Source organism: Triturus cristatus, chromosome 7 (assembly GCF_964204655.1).
Source record: "Triturus cristatus chromosome 7, aTriCri1.1, whole genome shotgun sequence".
NCBI classification, from domain to species: domain Eukaryota; kingdom Metazoa; phylum Chordata; class Amphibia; order Caudata; family Salamandridae; genus Triturus; species Triturus cristatus.
In genome coordinates this window covers 930,113,406-930,129,413 of record NC_140590.1, presented here as the reverse complement: position 1 = coordinate 930,129,413, position 16,008 = coordinate 930,113,406, and the positions used below count along the sequence as shown (strand labels likewise).

General features: G+C 43.4%; 1 protein-coding gene across 2 annotated transcripts in view; it reads left to right on the top strand.

Annotated features, from left to right (window-relative positions):
* Positions 1-15,793, top strand: part of FBXW11 (F-box and WD repeat domain containing 11) — a 540,498-nt gene extending 524,705 nt beyond the window's left edge. The window contains exons 12-13 of one of the 2 annotated variants that reach the window (XM_085617878.1): positions 5,487-5,675; positions 15,182-15,793. In XM_085617878.1, the coding sequence (XP_085474004.1) occupies positions 5,487-5,648 (162 nt within the window). In that variant the 3' untranslated portion in view covers positions 5,649-5,675; positions 15,182-15,793. The remainder of the gene's footprint in view (positions 1-5,486; positions 5,676-15,181) is intronic. The other variant, XM_085617877.1, reaches the window with a different exon arrangement.
* The last annotated feature ends 215 nt before the right edge of the window (positions 15,794-16,008 follow it).

Genomic DNA, 16,008 nt, shown 5'->3' with positions numbered 1-16,008 from the left:
ACTCCCTGTATTTCTTAATCCCTAAAAAGGGCGGCTCTCTCAGACCTATATCAGACCTCAGACAGTTGAACCTCTAAATACAGTCGGACCACTTCCACATGGTCACACCCCAGCAAGTGCTCCCACTACTTCAGTAAGGCGACTTCCTATCCACTCTAGATCTAAAGGACGCCTATTTCCATATTCCCATTCACCCTGCTCACAGAAAATATCTCAGGTTTATAGTGGACGGACAACATTATCAATTCAAGGTCCTACCATTCGGAGTAACTACAGCACCCAGAGTTTTCACCAAGTGCCTCGCAGTTGTCGCAGCTCATCTAAAAAGACAACCCATTCATGTGTTCCCCTACCTAGATGACTGGGTAATAAAGGCCAGATCCCAACAAAGCTGCATACATCACACTCTAAAGACAGTCCAACTGCTTCACGACTTGGGTTTCACAATAAACCTCGCCAAGTCTCACCTCCAACCATCCAACACGCAAGTGTATCTGGGAGCCACAATAAACACTTGCAAAGCCTTAGCTTACAACAACCCAGTCTGGATTCACAACATCCAAGCTATAGCTTTACTATTTCAGCCTCAACACTCACTACCAGCCAGAGTGTTTATGCAACTAATCGGAATGATGACTTCTTGCATTTTAATCGTTCCATACGCAAGATTCCAAATGTGTCCTCTACAGGAATGCTTAGCACTTCAGTGGAACCAGGCTCAAGGTCCGTTATCAGATCTGGTGTTGATAGATGGCCGTACTCCATGCTCTCTGCAGTGGTAGAACATAAAAAACCTTTCGAAGGGACAGCCATTTCTCGAGCCGATTCCACAGATAGTGATCACTGCAGGCGCATCCCTTACTGGTTGGGGATCACATATGGGGAAAACCTATCATTTAGGGCATGTGGAATCTGCAGCAAAAACAACTCCACATAAACCACTTAGAACTGCTAGCAACATTTTTAGCATTGAAAGCCTTTCAATTTCATGTACTAGGCAAAGCTGTCTTGGTCTGCACGGACAACATGACAGCTATGTACTACATACAAAAACAGGGGGGCTGCACTCTCTACAGCTGTCAGTTAGCACAGAGCATCTGGAGATGGGCCATACCTCAAAACATATATCTCCTTGTAGAACATCTTTCAGGAATACACAACCAAGTTGCGGATCTGCTCAGTCGTCAACGACAGCAGATACTCAAATGGGAACTTCACCCCCAAGTTCTATTACCATTCTTCCAAATGTGGGGCTTCCCAGGCATAGACCTGTTCGTCACCCACCAAAACGCTAAATGCCCAAACTTCGCATCCAGACCTCCACACCCATTGTCCAGAGGCAATGCACAATGGATAAATTGGTCAGGGCTATTTGCTTACGCTTTTCCGCCTCTCCTACTCATTCCGTTAGTGGTTTGGAAACTCAAACACTCCCTGACACATATCCTAGTTACTCCAACCTGGGCCCGACAACACTGGTTCACCACCCTGTTGGAACTATCAGTAGTTCCTCACCAAAAACGACACCTCTCCCCCAAGTTCCTAACTTAGAACCATAGAGAGATGAGACATCCGGATCCCAATCGGCTCAATCTTGCGATTGGGACCTTAAATGTTAGTTTGGCTACCTCAACCTTCAGCCAGACTGTATGAATGTTATCAAAGAAGCTAGACGTCCTACCACAAGCCAATGCTACGCAGCAAAGTGGAAGAGATTTGTGGTTTATTGTAACAACAACCACATTAATCCACTAGATGCTTAAATACAAAACATAATTTATTTATTGCACCTACAACATTCTAATTTATCGTACTCATCCATACGCTTGCATCTCGCTGCAATAGCTGCATATCTGCAAAATAGACAGCACCTCTCTCTTTTTAGAGTGCCAGCTATTCATGCTTTTATGGAAGGACTCAACAGACTTATTCCTCCCAGACTTCCACCTTCTCCGGTGTGGAACCTTAACATTTTCCTTACAAGGCTCATGGGCCCACCATTAGAACCGTTGCACAAGTGTGAAATACAATTTCTTACCTGGAAAGTAGCCTTCCTTATAGCCATCACTTCTCTAAGGAGAGTGGGTGAGCTTCAGGCATTAACCATAGAGGAACCATGTTTGCAAATACATCAAAGCAAAGTGGTCCTTAGGACTAACTCCAAGTTCTTACCTAAAGTCATTTCTGTCTTCCATATCAACCAATCTGTTGAGTTGCCTGTCTTTTTCCCTCAACCAGATTTAGTGGCAGAACTTGCCCTTCTCACATTAGATGTCAAAAGAGCACAGCTTTATTACATAGAAAGAACAAAGCCCTTTATAAAGACTAAACAACTTTGTGGCTTTTTCTCCACCACGTAAATGCAATCCTATTTCAAAATCAGGCATTGCAAGGTGGATAATTAAGTGCATTCAGATAAGCTACCTCAAAGCTCAACGCACACTAACAGTTCCCCCTAGGGTGCATTCTACACTTAAACTAGGGGCTTCTATGGCCTTGTGAAGCAACATACCCGTAGATGTCATCTGCAAAGCTGCAACATGGTCTACACCACACACATTCACAAAACATTGTGTGGATATGTTAGCAAAACAGACAAGTGTGGGCCAGGCAGTTTTACGAACACTATTCCAAACCACTGCAACAGCGACAGGTTAGCCACCGCTTAAAAATAACTGCTTTATTGTCTATGCTAAAGCATATGATCTACAGCGCATATGCCTCGAACGGAAAATGCTACTTACCCAGTATGCATCTGTTCTTGGCATATGGAGCTGTAGGGTCATATGCGCCCACCCGCCTCCCTGGGTACCATTACCTGTTGCGGTGATATCTTACTTAGATACAATCTACATGGACATCTCTTTTATTACTTTACTGACTCCATCATCACCCTTTATTGCAAAACAATCTGGGGATGGAGTCGATGCCCATGCGCACTATCACCGAAAGGAGGAGGCACCTATCTTGTGACCGCAAGACTTCTTCAAACAAAAAAAAGTGCAAACATCCGGACCCAACTCCAGATGGCGATCTATGCTAAAGCATAGGAGTCTACAGCTCTATATGCCAAGAACAGATGCATACTGGGTAAGTAGCATTTTCCTTACATCTGGTTGTGTTCCTCCATGTAAGTCCAGACAAGGTAAAAATCATTGAATGGAAATCTGCACTTTGACATTTTCAATGGTTGTGTTACTGAAATAATTTACATGCATCACGTTTTTGTTGTCTTTTTAAGTTTACAGTTAACAGACACAGCAAAAGGCACAGTACAGTAGACTCAGTAAAGGTAGTTAGATTTTACCTCTTATGTATGAAATAGAGGGAATTATGGCATTCTGTGCCATGTTTCCCCCAGCTCTAATTAGCAGTTTGCCCATGATATCAGACCATGGAGACTGGTGGGCTTGCTCTCCATCACTCCCCTCTGTTTTGGTCTGTTGTGAACACACTTTTATCTGGTGAGCCTAAGGGCTCTATTTATTCTTTTAATTTGTACCTGGTCCCCTGAAGTTGATTCATATTTTGGGCAATGGTTTTCTAAAGTATGCCGATGACACACACCTCCTTCTCAGGCTTTGTACCGTTGTATGCCAATCGGCTGAGTCAGAACTTTTGTGAAAATGAATGCAACCAAATCTAATATGATGATGGTGGTGGGAACTAGCATTTCTTTTATGGCTGGTAGACATCTTACCTTAGGCACTCATTGTAACTTAATCCATTCACATTTGTGAAGAACATATGCATATGTATGGTTTCTGAAATCTGACGAGTATCAGAAATTTCCAATGTAGTTTAGTTTCTTCCATTTGTATCTTTTGAGAAAGTTCTACCCATTCCTAACTTTCACTGAAGTGCCGGCAGTAGTTATGTTGAGGTTGAATTAGGGCAACATCACTTATCTGGTCATTCCTCCTACCTGCTTCACCGACTTTATCCGTCAAATATCTCAGCATGTGTGCTCCTCTCTATATTAGATGCCAGGACCATGTAATTTCTGTCAACAAAGCAGTGAACTGGTTCCTTAGAGTTGAATTTAAAACACTTTGCATGGTCATTTGCATGCTTATGAAGTATGGACTCCTGGACTTATCAGTTTCTTGGGAATTTACTGTCCTTCCCAAATACAAGAATATTTTTGCTGGAGGCTGTTTATTCTTCGCGTGACAGCAAAAGTGGTGGAAGGACTGAGTTATTTAATCTCAATCAGACTTTTGAGCTGCATTTCATTCATTTGTTAGACCCATTATATCACTCTAGACCAGGGTTCTCCAAAGTATGTGCTGGAGGACCGGATTCATGCCATATTTTAAGATAACTATGTTTATCCAAAAGGGATGTGCTAAAAATCTGGCATGGATCCGGTCCTCCAGAACTGACTTTGGAGAACACTGGCCTAGACCACCATCACCCATATGCAGAGCAGTTTTGGTCCTGTTACAGCAAAAACACCTGACTTTGTATGATTTTGAGTACAGGCCGCAAAAATGTTTCATTGCTTTTTCACGTTACTATAAATAGACCTTGCCCAAAGGTATTGAGAGGGGTGTGACCACATGCCAAGAGGTCGGCCCAAAGCTCAATGTACATTTTCATCTTTGTAAAAGAAAAAATTTGTATAACTTTGGTGAGGCCTATAAGCTTTCAGGTGTAGATAGGGGTATGCACTCTGGTCTGTCCACCCAAGATGACCCACACTGATGTCTGCACATTTGGGGGCAGCAAGGACTCCGGCCAGGGAGGTACTCCAAATAGAGGAGAAAATTCCTGACCATCTGACAGGCTTCTCGTTTGAGGATCTGCCTTCTGTTGTATGTGGGAGAAGGTCTATTACAGTGTGAAATATAACATTAAGACGGCACTATCAATACAACATGACCCTTTTCTGTGCTTCTATATTGTCCCATAATAGTTTGCCTAGTACAGAATCCTCTTGGAAAACATTGGCTACAATCCATCATTAGAATAATTAAGTAGTGCTGGAAACTCCATTAGTTCTCTTGCTTGCTGGAGATTTAGGAAATTACTACAAAGATTTTTTTCTTCTCAATTCGTATAGAACGATTGATTGCATAATTTTAGCAGCTGCATCCATGGTATAAAGTACTGTTTATTTACTTGTCTATATTGAAAAATTATATCTAGTCTAACTTTATTACCATATGAGGCTGTGTATTGCTCCTATAGTACTGAAATGCCCTTTGGTGATTACAAGCTTTGTGCATGACTACTTTGCATGACCATGCTCTTCCTCCCACTTTATAATGTAAATGTGGTAGGCAGTTGTTGTTTTTTGCAATAATTTCACAAGTTGATGTTATCAGACTGCAGTAGCCATGTTGTGTAAATCTGTAGTATTTTGGAAAGTTTAATAGATTTTAAATTAGGAAACCAATAACTGTACAGTACATTTTAAAGAAGATAATAAAACCTGATTAGTTACCTGGAAGAATAACTACACACTTTTCATTTTTCCATAGGAACATTCAGGACGTGTCTTTCGACTTCAATTCGACGAGTTTCAGATTATTAGTAGTTCCCATGATGACACAATTTTAATTTGGGATTTTTTAAATGTTCCTCCCAGTGCCCAGAATGAGACGCGTTCCCCATCCAGAACATATACTTACATCTCAAGATAGCAATCTGCACTTTTCTACCCTAATCAGGTGAATTTTTCTATAACAAAAAATAACCATAAACTATGCTGTTGAAACCATACATGAAACGTATTTTTTTGTTGTGTGAGGGTTTTAAAAAAAAATGAAGTTAGATTCTACTGTTACGGACAACAGATACTCAGGAATACATTTGTGGTACACTTTTTCGGTAAACTAGTGTACTTGCCATCTTATGAGCTGTTTTATGTGAGTCTTTGTTTATTAAGTGATGAACATGTGGCCTAAAGGTAGTCTGTTAAAATTGATATATTTGACTTTTTGTCCTGTAGTTTTGTCAGAGAGTGGAATGATTGCTGCAATAGAATAGGTGAAATGTATTTGGGGGGTAATTGTAGACCAGTCTTTGCAATGCCCCTAACATCAGTACACCCAGCGCCCTCCACATGCCAGTATTCTTCAGTAGGTTAAAAAAATGTAAAATGTCATCTTTGTGTGCATGTGAGAAGCCAGCCTGTAAATACACAGATCCAGCTTTGCATATAGATACTTGCCTAGTAAAAAATAAAATCCCAGCTTTTCATTTTTTTGAGGGGAAAGGGTGCACGATATGGGGGTAAATGTACATTTGTATGTGGTAGTGCTTTGTGTACTTCTCAGAAACCGGTTCAAAACGCAAACCTGCTGTTTCCTCCTAATCTGTGAGTTGTGGGGCTCATGAATATATGCCCCTAGTTGCGCACACTATCTGCCAGACACTGGAATTTTCCAACTTTCACTCAGAATTCCAATATGTGTACATGTACAGAATTCCTATATGTGTACATACATTTATTTTGTTTTTTCCTAGTAGTTTGTTGAATGAGTTTTAGTCACAGGCAGTCAATCTGTATTGTGGGAGTGGGTTTCGGCTGAGAATGATGAACGCATCTTCTAATTCAATTGTTTATACAGGTGTGCTTTTCCTATAATGTATATGCAGAAACAGCTCTTCTCTGCCCATCATATACCAAGGTTTACTGGAGGACAGAGAAACCAGTGTAATGTCTTCCTACAGCTGAGGTTTTAAAATGATAATTTTTATAGTTCTTTCTGCCACCATAAGGTTACCTCAGAGGGGTGGGGCGATGTGAGAAGTGGTAGAGTAATCCAAAGAAAGGCGAGGCTAGAACTGGTCAAGATAGGAGGAATTGGGGATGAGCCAAGTGACGAGAGTTTAGAAAATGTACTCCGATTTTTAGAACACGGTTTGGTTTATTTCTGGCCGCAAGCTTCTGAATGCAAAAAAGAGAAGAGTAGAAGATGGTGGTAGGAATAAGACTGGGAAGGCAGAATAGAAGGTGTTGTGAATGTCAGGGGAATCAAAGTCTTGACGGATTAAGAAATAAGTTTAATAGATACTATGGCATGCCAGAGGCCAACTGGAGCTTTAAGGTGTATATCGAGGCACATACCCCATTCTCCAAGATCGTCCTTTCATGCAGCCTCTTGCTTCTAGTTGCATTTTCATTTTGGATCACAGCTGATGAGATGGATGGATGTATATTTGGGTGCTCATTTCTCTAGGTACTCTGGCTTCTTGGATGGTTTTGGTAATAACATGACGTGTATTTGTAAAGTACAGTTTACCCAAGGATATTTTGGCGCTGAATAACACATGTTTAGGGTTGTACATTCGCTATGGCCAGTGCTAGACTTTCACTTTGTGATATTTGATCCAGCGGGTTATGGCTACAATGGTGAGGTCCCTGTGCTTTTGACTGAAAAAAAGCTGGAGCCTGTTTTTAGACCTATTGGACTCGTTGATGGTGCTCCAGGAGTCTAGGCAGAAGGTGCTGAACTCTATCCATTTCACACTAAGACTTAATTGGCCAGCACCCTGTTGTTTTTTTATCAGATAAATAGTTTTGCTTGTATTGGATAGAGTAGTTGAGGACCAAAATACATATTCATATGTGGTTAATGCCGAAATTATGTTTGGTTGCAAGACATTGCAGGATGTACTGTACAAATAAGAGTCGAGGCTGCTGTTCCATGTCAAAGAAGGTTTATTACTAGTAGATTGTTATTAATTTAAAAGAATTGCACTTCTGATTCGAGAAACAGCTGACTTGTTTAGCTTGAGGCTTTTTCAAGGCTGTAAAATAGTTACATACAGGGAGCATTCATTATGCAGATTTAGAATGATAAATGTAAGTGGGCATACATGAATAGGCAATACAATGTAGATCGCTTCTAAAAACAATGTTTAAAAAAAAAAAAACCTATAGTGTAATAACATGTCCAGGAGTGGTGTGTGTGGTGGAGAATAAAGAAAGGGGGAAAATGTGATCAAGAGTAGTTAAAAGGGGGGTATCTGATATAGAAAATGAGGGCTAAGGTCTCCCTCGTGGACAATTATATCTGAGGTCTTAATAGTGCTTTCCCAGTTGAAAAAAAGACCAACCTTCAGTTCCCAATGAATGGTAGAACAGTATATTTAGATATAGATTGTTCAAATAGCCAAGAAATATTGGCAGTTTAGTGGAAGTCAGCATTGCGGCCCAAAAGTAGTGAATGTGTGAAACGTGGTTGGTGTTGCTGGCGATTTGTCTTTCTTGACCAGACTTTTCAAAGAAATGCATCCAGTATACAATGAAAATGTAACGCCCTAAAACCAAATGGTTCTAACATTGCAGGGACTGTTGCAAACAAATGTCCATGATGGACTTTCATGAAGTTTTTTTTTTTTGTTCCTGGGGTTAGACCATGACTCCAAAGCCTTTGGCAGCTGTGCCTAGAATAATCTGATGGTCATATGGGATGGCAAAGCCAAACTTTACGTTGCCAGGCACAAGACTCTGCGCTGTGATCAGTCAAATTTGCTAGCGCTCCCAAATTCATTCCCGCAGTCAAAGACTTCATGTAAGTTGAAGATAAAATACAAATCATCCCAGTGGGCAACAGCCATTTTCCGCCACTCTTAAACTCCAAAGAAGGGTGAAGGGCGCCAACTTGCCTCCTGGTTTCTCTCTCTTTCCTAATCGCCATCGAAATTGATTAAGAGAAATTGATTGGTTCTGACTCACTGTGAGCACTCTGGTCCGCTGGTACCATCACACCAAGCAGAATCCTTAGAGGAGGCTATTCTTCGTATTTTTGGCACTATACCTGTTCCTTCTGGCTCGCCTTTGGGCACCAAGTATCCGCAGTGGCATTTAGTCAGATTTCCGTCGGCCGGTTCAGCGTTGGTGCTGTCTACGCCCCTAGGCGTAACACTGGTCCTTAACTTGGTCTTGACTTTTTTGTCATGTGTATGCTTTTCGAACTGATGCAATTGTTCGCTCTTCCTCCTGAGCGTTGACCGTTTTTCTAATTTCTCTTACATCAGCTTATCATGTGAGTGTGTTGCAGGGATTCTGCTTATACACAGAACTATGCGTAGAACCCCAGGACCTCAGTGAATTGTGGTGTACCAGAAACTCACCTCAGAACCCAGTATCCGGCTAGCATAAGTGTCCCATTCGTTATCCGAGATTTAGCTCGGCAGTCCCAATGAAAAGACAACCCAGAACAAGCGACTCAGTGTTCTCTCAGGAATGGTGGGAATCGGAAATACCTGTTCGTATATTATTCTCACATCAGTCCACAACAAGAATAAACAAAGACACGGTGAAAATAAAGAGTTTGTTTTATAGACCACGTGTCCTAAGATGCAGTACTTTGGCTAATACAAGCAGACAAATGATTATAATTAAAACCATCAGCATTGTTACAATACCATAAAATATAAAGGGAGTGATCATGTTATAAATGACAGTGGATACTACCACCTTCCCTTTACTAAGAAGCTAATATTATTATTATGCTAATAAAAGGTCTCTTAGGCTTGAAGGGGGGACCTCAAAGATCAGCTTAGTGAAATCACATCACAGGAGCATCAGAAGTCTTCTTGCAGGAAGGCTCGTCTTCGGTCTGAATATTAAACATGCTGTCTGTAATATTAAAAGCACCAACTTTCAGGTATTCGCAGCTGTCTGTATGTTATGGCTAAATAGTGAGTCGATCAACCTAGAGTGGAAAACATGCATTGTCCAACGACCCAGACTGTTCTTGTTACACCGTGTACAGACCAAGGTCGCTGCGCAGAGCTCGGGATGGTAACAACAGATTGCTCTCGTGTGAGGCAAAGCGCGAGCCAGCAGTTTGTTTAAACAATAACATGTAGATGCAGTGTCGTGTGCAAAAGCGGCAAGATGGCTTTCTAACATCTAACGTGGTTATGCTAACTTAACAATGTATGTACGTATTAAGGGATTCCTTACTACAAGTGAACTTAAGGCACTTTCAGCGCACATTCCTAAACCATCTTTTTCCTGGACGAGATGGTGCTGAGGACTCGGACAGCCTTCTTACCGAAAGTCATGACTTACACAATGGGCAATCAATCCTTCTACTCTTTGAAAAAGGAGTATAGGCGCAATCGGTTGGACCCCAACAGGCTTTAAGCTTCTATGTTAATTGTACCAAGGACCATCGGATGGACGGTCTCTTCAGTGAAGAAAGATAAGGCAGTGCAGAAGACCTCGTTGAGGGTAATAGTCCTCTGCATTAAGATCTGTAATGCATGGGCCAAGAAGCAGCCTCTGTAAGGTCTTGAAAGCCATTCCACCACGGCTAAGGTTGCTACCACTTCATTGGCTTGCAGAGTTCTTGTCCTGAACAATTGCCAGCCCTCAACTTGGGTAGCAGTGCATAGGTTGATAAAGCACTGCTGCATTGACAGCGGGGAGGATGTTTCTCAAGCTTGGACCTGCTAGGCTTTCGTATGAGTACCCTACACAAGCCCCTACATTTGAGGGGATACTCTTTGGTAGCTATTCTAAGGTGAGAATTGTGCAGTTAGAAGTTTCCATTAAAAAAAACAAGTTACTTGTCTTTGTTAAACCTCTTCCTGATAGATATTGTAACTGCAGATTCCTCACTGCCATCTCACTTCACCTGTGAAGTGGCCTTCTATTAACATCTAAAATGATCCCAAGTTAGTACTTATTACACTCTCACCAATAATAGTGTGAGGTACCCATTAGTGCCATCTTGGGGAAACTGACACCCTTTTTTTTCTTTCTGCACAAGATAGCACTGATCTGTGAAGCGATACCCTCAGTTGTTTTTCGACTAGCTTCTCAACTTTTTTCAGACGCATTTTTTAGAGGTTTTCTCTCTTGGTGTGACAGGATGACCCTAAAGAAACCAGCTAGTTTCTAACCATATGGTGCCGCCACAAGCGGTGACAGATCCTCACACTTGATTTGTTTATGGTGCTTGGAGAGGGACCACGACTCCAAGACTTGCGAGGACTGCCTCACCATGCACCCAACGGCACTGAGGGAGCAATCCCTCTAGCTCCTCACCGCCTGCCGTTTGAATATCCCGCGATGCTCAAGATCACATCTGCGGAGCCGCACACAGTGATCATCGTCCCGCTCGAAGTAGTCAGGCAAGTCCCACAAATGTAAGAAGTCAGAGGTCTTGGTCTTCACCATGTCAGGTGAAGTCTTCTGGCGATTGGTTGTGGGAGCATTGGTACACCCGGCCTCGCGCTTTGGCAGAGCCTGAATCAGAGGCCACTCCGCACTTCCCTGGCTTTTACGAAACAGGATCGGCCCCTGCCCAGCTGAAAGAATTTTATGAGGCCATGCACCTCATATCTGAAGTGTCCCAGCTCCACTAGTGCACCTTCGAATCCCACGAGCTTGGAAGAGGCCCCGACTGGATCCTCGCCAGCAGGTGCACCCTCGCTATGTCAGCCCCATGGATCCCCTGTTAAAACGAGAGCGAAGCTTCTAGCAGGACCAGTGTCTTCCTCAACACCCGCTCCAGTGCTGCATATGCCCCACGGTAGCGCCACCCCCCATCCTATGGGCATTCCCGACACTGATCTGAACAGCCGTCCTCTAGTTCTGGTTCCGGCGCCGTCTGGGACCATGCCCTCCCGATCGGAGCAAGTTCCTTTTTCCTTTGATGGGCCTGGAGAGTGATATGAATGGGAAGGGTCTGAGGACCCTTAAGGATACAAGCATCCCCTAGATGAGAATGCGGACAATTAGTATGAGGAACTGGCGGAGCACATTGGTTTAGGCACCTCCGCGTACACAGACTTGGGCTCTCCTACTGCGGCTACAGAAGAGGCAGCCTCTTTCACAGTGGCGTGTAGGGTAGCTGACATCTTGGAGTTTGTTACCCTCAGTGGGGGTCATGACTCATCTTGAGAGAGGTGCTTCAGCCTGTAGTTGCTTCTTCCAAATCTTTACTCCCTTTAATAAAGCCCTTACCAACATCCCACTCTGGCCTGGTGCAAGCCCTGCACAGGGGCTCCTTTACATAGGACAGTTGACTGCTGCCATCTCCCTGCTCTTGGGGACCCTTGTTTCCTTAGTAAGCACCCCACTCTGGAAAGCTTGGTGCTCCATGCCTCCACCCCTAGAGTCAACCTTTACACGTTCCCTTCTGATCCACAGGATAGAGAAACCAAGAAGCTAGATACCTTTTTATAAGAATGTTTTCTTCCGCCAGCCTTGCTTTGCAGTTGGTGAACACCATATGCGCAGGCACAGGCAGTTGTCTCCCACCTCCAGACTTCGGCGAACCTTCTGCACTTGCTGGGGTTCACTATCAGTGCTGAAGTTACATCTGACTCCCTCTCAGACGCTCCCTTTCATCGAAATTGTTCTGGACACAATGCAGTTTCATGTCTATCCTCCTGAGCGGCGGGTCCAGGATATTCAGGCTAGGATTCTGGTGTTTCAGCCTCTCTCCTGTATTTTGATGAGACTGACCCTGAGGCTGTTAGGTCTCATGGCCCCTTGCACCTTGCTGGTGACCCATGCCCGCTGGCTTATGCGGGTCCTGTAGTGGGACCCTACGGCCCAGTGGGCACAGTATCAGGGGAATCTCTCCAACATGGTCCAGATCTCAGACGGAACTGCAAAAGACCTGCAGTGGAGGCTGACTAATCAAGATTACGTCAGTGGAAGAGCCCTCTCCCTTTCCCAACCAGATCTAATGGTGGTGGCTGATGAGTCACTCCTGCATTGGGAAAAACTATCTGGGAGAGATGGTGTTGAGAAGACTGGTCTCCGGCCAAGCCTGAGCTCTGCATCAGCCTGTTGCAGCTTCAGGTAACACAGTTGGCATTAAAAGCCTTTCTTCCTTTGATCAAAGGAAGGCTGGTGCAGGTGTTCACAGATAACACCACATCCATGTGGTACTGTAACAAACATGGCGGGGTGAGATTGTGGACCCTCTGTCAAGAGGCCCTGCGCCTCTGGAAATGGCTGGAACGTCAGGGCATTTCCCTGGTGGTTCAACACCTGGTAGGCTCTCTGAATGCCGAAGCGGACAGATTCAGTTGTCGAAGCCTAGCGGATCATGAAAGGCATCTGCATCCGGAGGTGGCGCAAGCCTCTCTCAAGAATCGGGAGAGCATTGTTTGGATCTGTTTGCCTCTGTCGAGACATGCAAGGTCAGCAGTTTCGTGAGTGGAATTTTCCAAGGTAGTTCTCGCTCCAAGATGCTTTTCGTCTCGAGTGGAGCTCAGGTCTTCTATAAGTCTTTCCGCTAATACCAATCCTGCCCAGAGTTCTAAAGATCAGAAACAACTGGGCCCATGTCATTCTTGTGGCTCCGGATTTGGGCATGGAGAGTCTGGTATCCCGAGCACGAGTCCTCCGCTCAGGGTGCCTCTTCAGGAGGCTCTTCTGTCGCAGCATTAATGCAGGGTTCTGCATCAGAACCTTGCAACGCTTTGCCATCATGCATGGAGATTGAGTGGTGACTGTTGACAGTTTTTGAGTTTATGCCTGAAGTCTGCAATGTTATCTTGGCAGCCAGGTGTCCCTCCACCAAAACACGCCTGCCATTTTAGCAAGTTTCTAACCTGGGTTACAGACAAGTTGATCCACTTTCTTCACCTTTTTTCCAAGTTCTTCTGTTAATTCTCAATCTCCCCTAGCAGGACTTTCTTTTGGGCACCTTAAAAGGCTATCATTCTGCCATCTCTACATTTCTGCGGTTGCCATACAAGCCTTCCCTGTGTAAGTTCCCCATTGTACATAGGTTTTTGTAAGGTCTCCAACATCCATTCCCAACTTCTCCATTTATCATGCGTGAGTGGAACCTCAATTTAGTCCTAATGTCCCTGATGTTTGCTCCTTTCGAGCCGTTACACAGCTATCATATGGAGCTACTTACTATTAAAGCAGCCTTTCTATTGGCAATAACATCTGCCCGGAGGTTCAGTGAGCTTCAGGCTTTCTCATCCTCCGTACATTACCATCTACCCAGACAAGCTGGTACTTCAAGCTAGAGCCTCATCCTACCGAAGGTGGTCACACCCTTTCATATAGGCCAGTCCATCATCCTGCCTACCTTTTACGCTCTGCTTCATCCCATTAAAGAAGAGATGAGTCCATCAGCTGGACACCAAAAAAACGTTGTTCTACCTAGACCGTACAAAAGTGCTCTGGGAGGACGATAAACTTTTTGTGGGGTACGTTGTAACCAAATGAGGAAAGGCAGTGCAGAAACAGACCATGTCATGGTGGATAGTGCTTTGCATCAAAATCTGCTATGCATTGATCAAAAAGCAACCTCCTGAAGGGTTTGCAAGCTTATTTTACCAGAGCCAAGGCTGTCACCAGTACGGTAGCTTGCGGAGTACCTGTCCCGGATATCTGTCGAGCAAAAATGTGGGCTTCGCTGCACACATTTACAAAGCATTACTGCCTTGACAGATCTGTCGAGATAGGCATTTTGCTTGTTCGGTTCTACAGGATTCTCTAGTGTAATCCATGTTGCAGCCCAGCCTCTGGGGGAGGCGTTTCTTGGGTATCTATTCTGAGGTAAGGAATCTGCAACTAGACATTTCTAAGATGAACACGTTACTTACCTTCCAGTAATGCCTTATCTAATAGAGACTATCTAGCTGCAGATTCCTTACCGACTCACCCATCCTCCTCGCTCTGCGAACGGATTGAGAGTAAAGGGATTTCCCCCATTAATGGCCCTAGTTTGACACACTAGTGGTCAGTGTTCTTCGTGGCTCTGTGCTTTTGGCATGGAAAGTCGCAAAAAGAAACTGACGTCCGTTCACTGAGGTGGCACCTATATAGGCACTGCACACATCACTTCTGGCGCCAGATGACAACCCTCCGAGCCGAACGACGCCAACTGGGGGTGCAGAGGTACTGCTCACGAAAAATGTCCAGATCCAGTCTGACGCCTTGAGATTATCTAAGGCAGGGTTCGCCAAAGATGGTCCTGGAGAACCAGATATTTTAGCATATCCCTATTCAGATAAATGTAGTTTTCTTAAAATCTGGCATGGACCCAGCCCTCCAGGACTGACTTTGAAGCACCCTGATCTAAGGTAAGGAATCTGTGTCTAGATAATATCTACCAGATAAGGTGTTACTTTAAGGTAAGTAACTTGTTATATAGGTCAAATGTGAGAGTTATTTCAAGCATTTTGTGTATATAATGTTACTCCAATGTTAAACTTTTTCTCTCATTTTCAGGGTCCCACAATCGTGAACTACTGGATATGTGGCTACTACATGCCTGACGATGTTGATTCAAAACACATCAGAGTTGGAACTGGTTAAGGATGCTGTACAAATATAAAGCAGCCCAATTCTCCAGTCAGATTCTTTATATTTGCTGCACCACTTCCCATTGAGGCCTTGGAAGCATTTACTACAGTTTTGACTTCAGATAGTTGAACATGAGGGCCATTCCCATTCACTTGAAAAATCCAAAGCTTCAACTGTATATTGCTTACAGAAAACTGAACCAATTGCCTGTTTTCCAGAAGTAAATCTAGTCAAGAAAAGACTTGGCCTAATTTATATTGCTTTGCACTTTTGTCTGAGACTTCAAAGAAAAACATTCTCCGGTGAAGTTTGGGTGCCAAACACATATCCAGAAAGTACTGTACAGAACTTTTGCTTGCAACGTCTTTTTTTTGCTCCACTCAATTGAAAATCCGAAGCCTTTCTTTGTATGTGGAACATCTAGAAAAAAAATCTCAACCAATTAGTGAAATGTAGTTTACTTTTATTTACTGCATCAATATTTCTTTATTTAAAGATTAATGTACCTACAAAAGACAATAATCGAGAACTAATTGTATAGCTTTGTCTTGTCTTTTTTCAAAAGTCTTTGCTCTGTACCTCATCCGTCCTCCTTTTCTTTGTTTGGTGTTCTAAAATGTGTGCTTGCCTCAGCAATTCAGATATACGCATGTAGATATAATGTACATAATCGTTCAACCCTCAAGGTGTTGGGAGTCAAAGTATTCCAAGTGCTAATTTATAAATATGTTCTTGGCATTGAGAAATTCCAG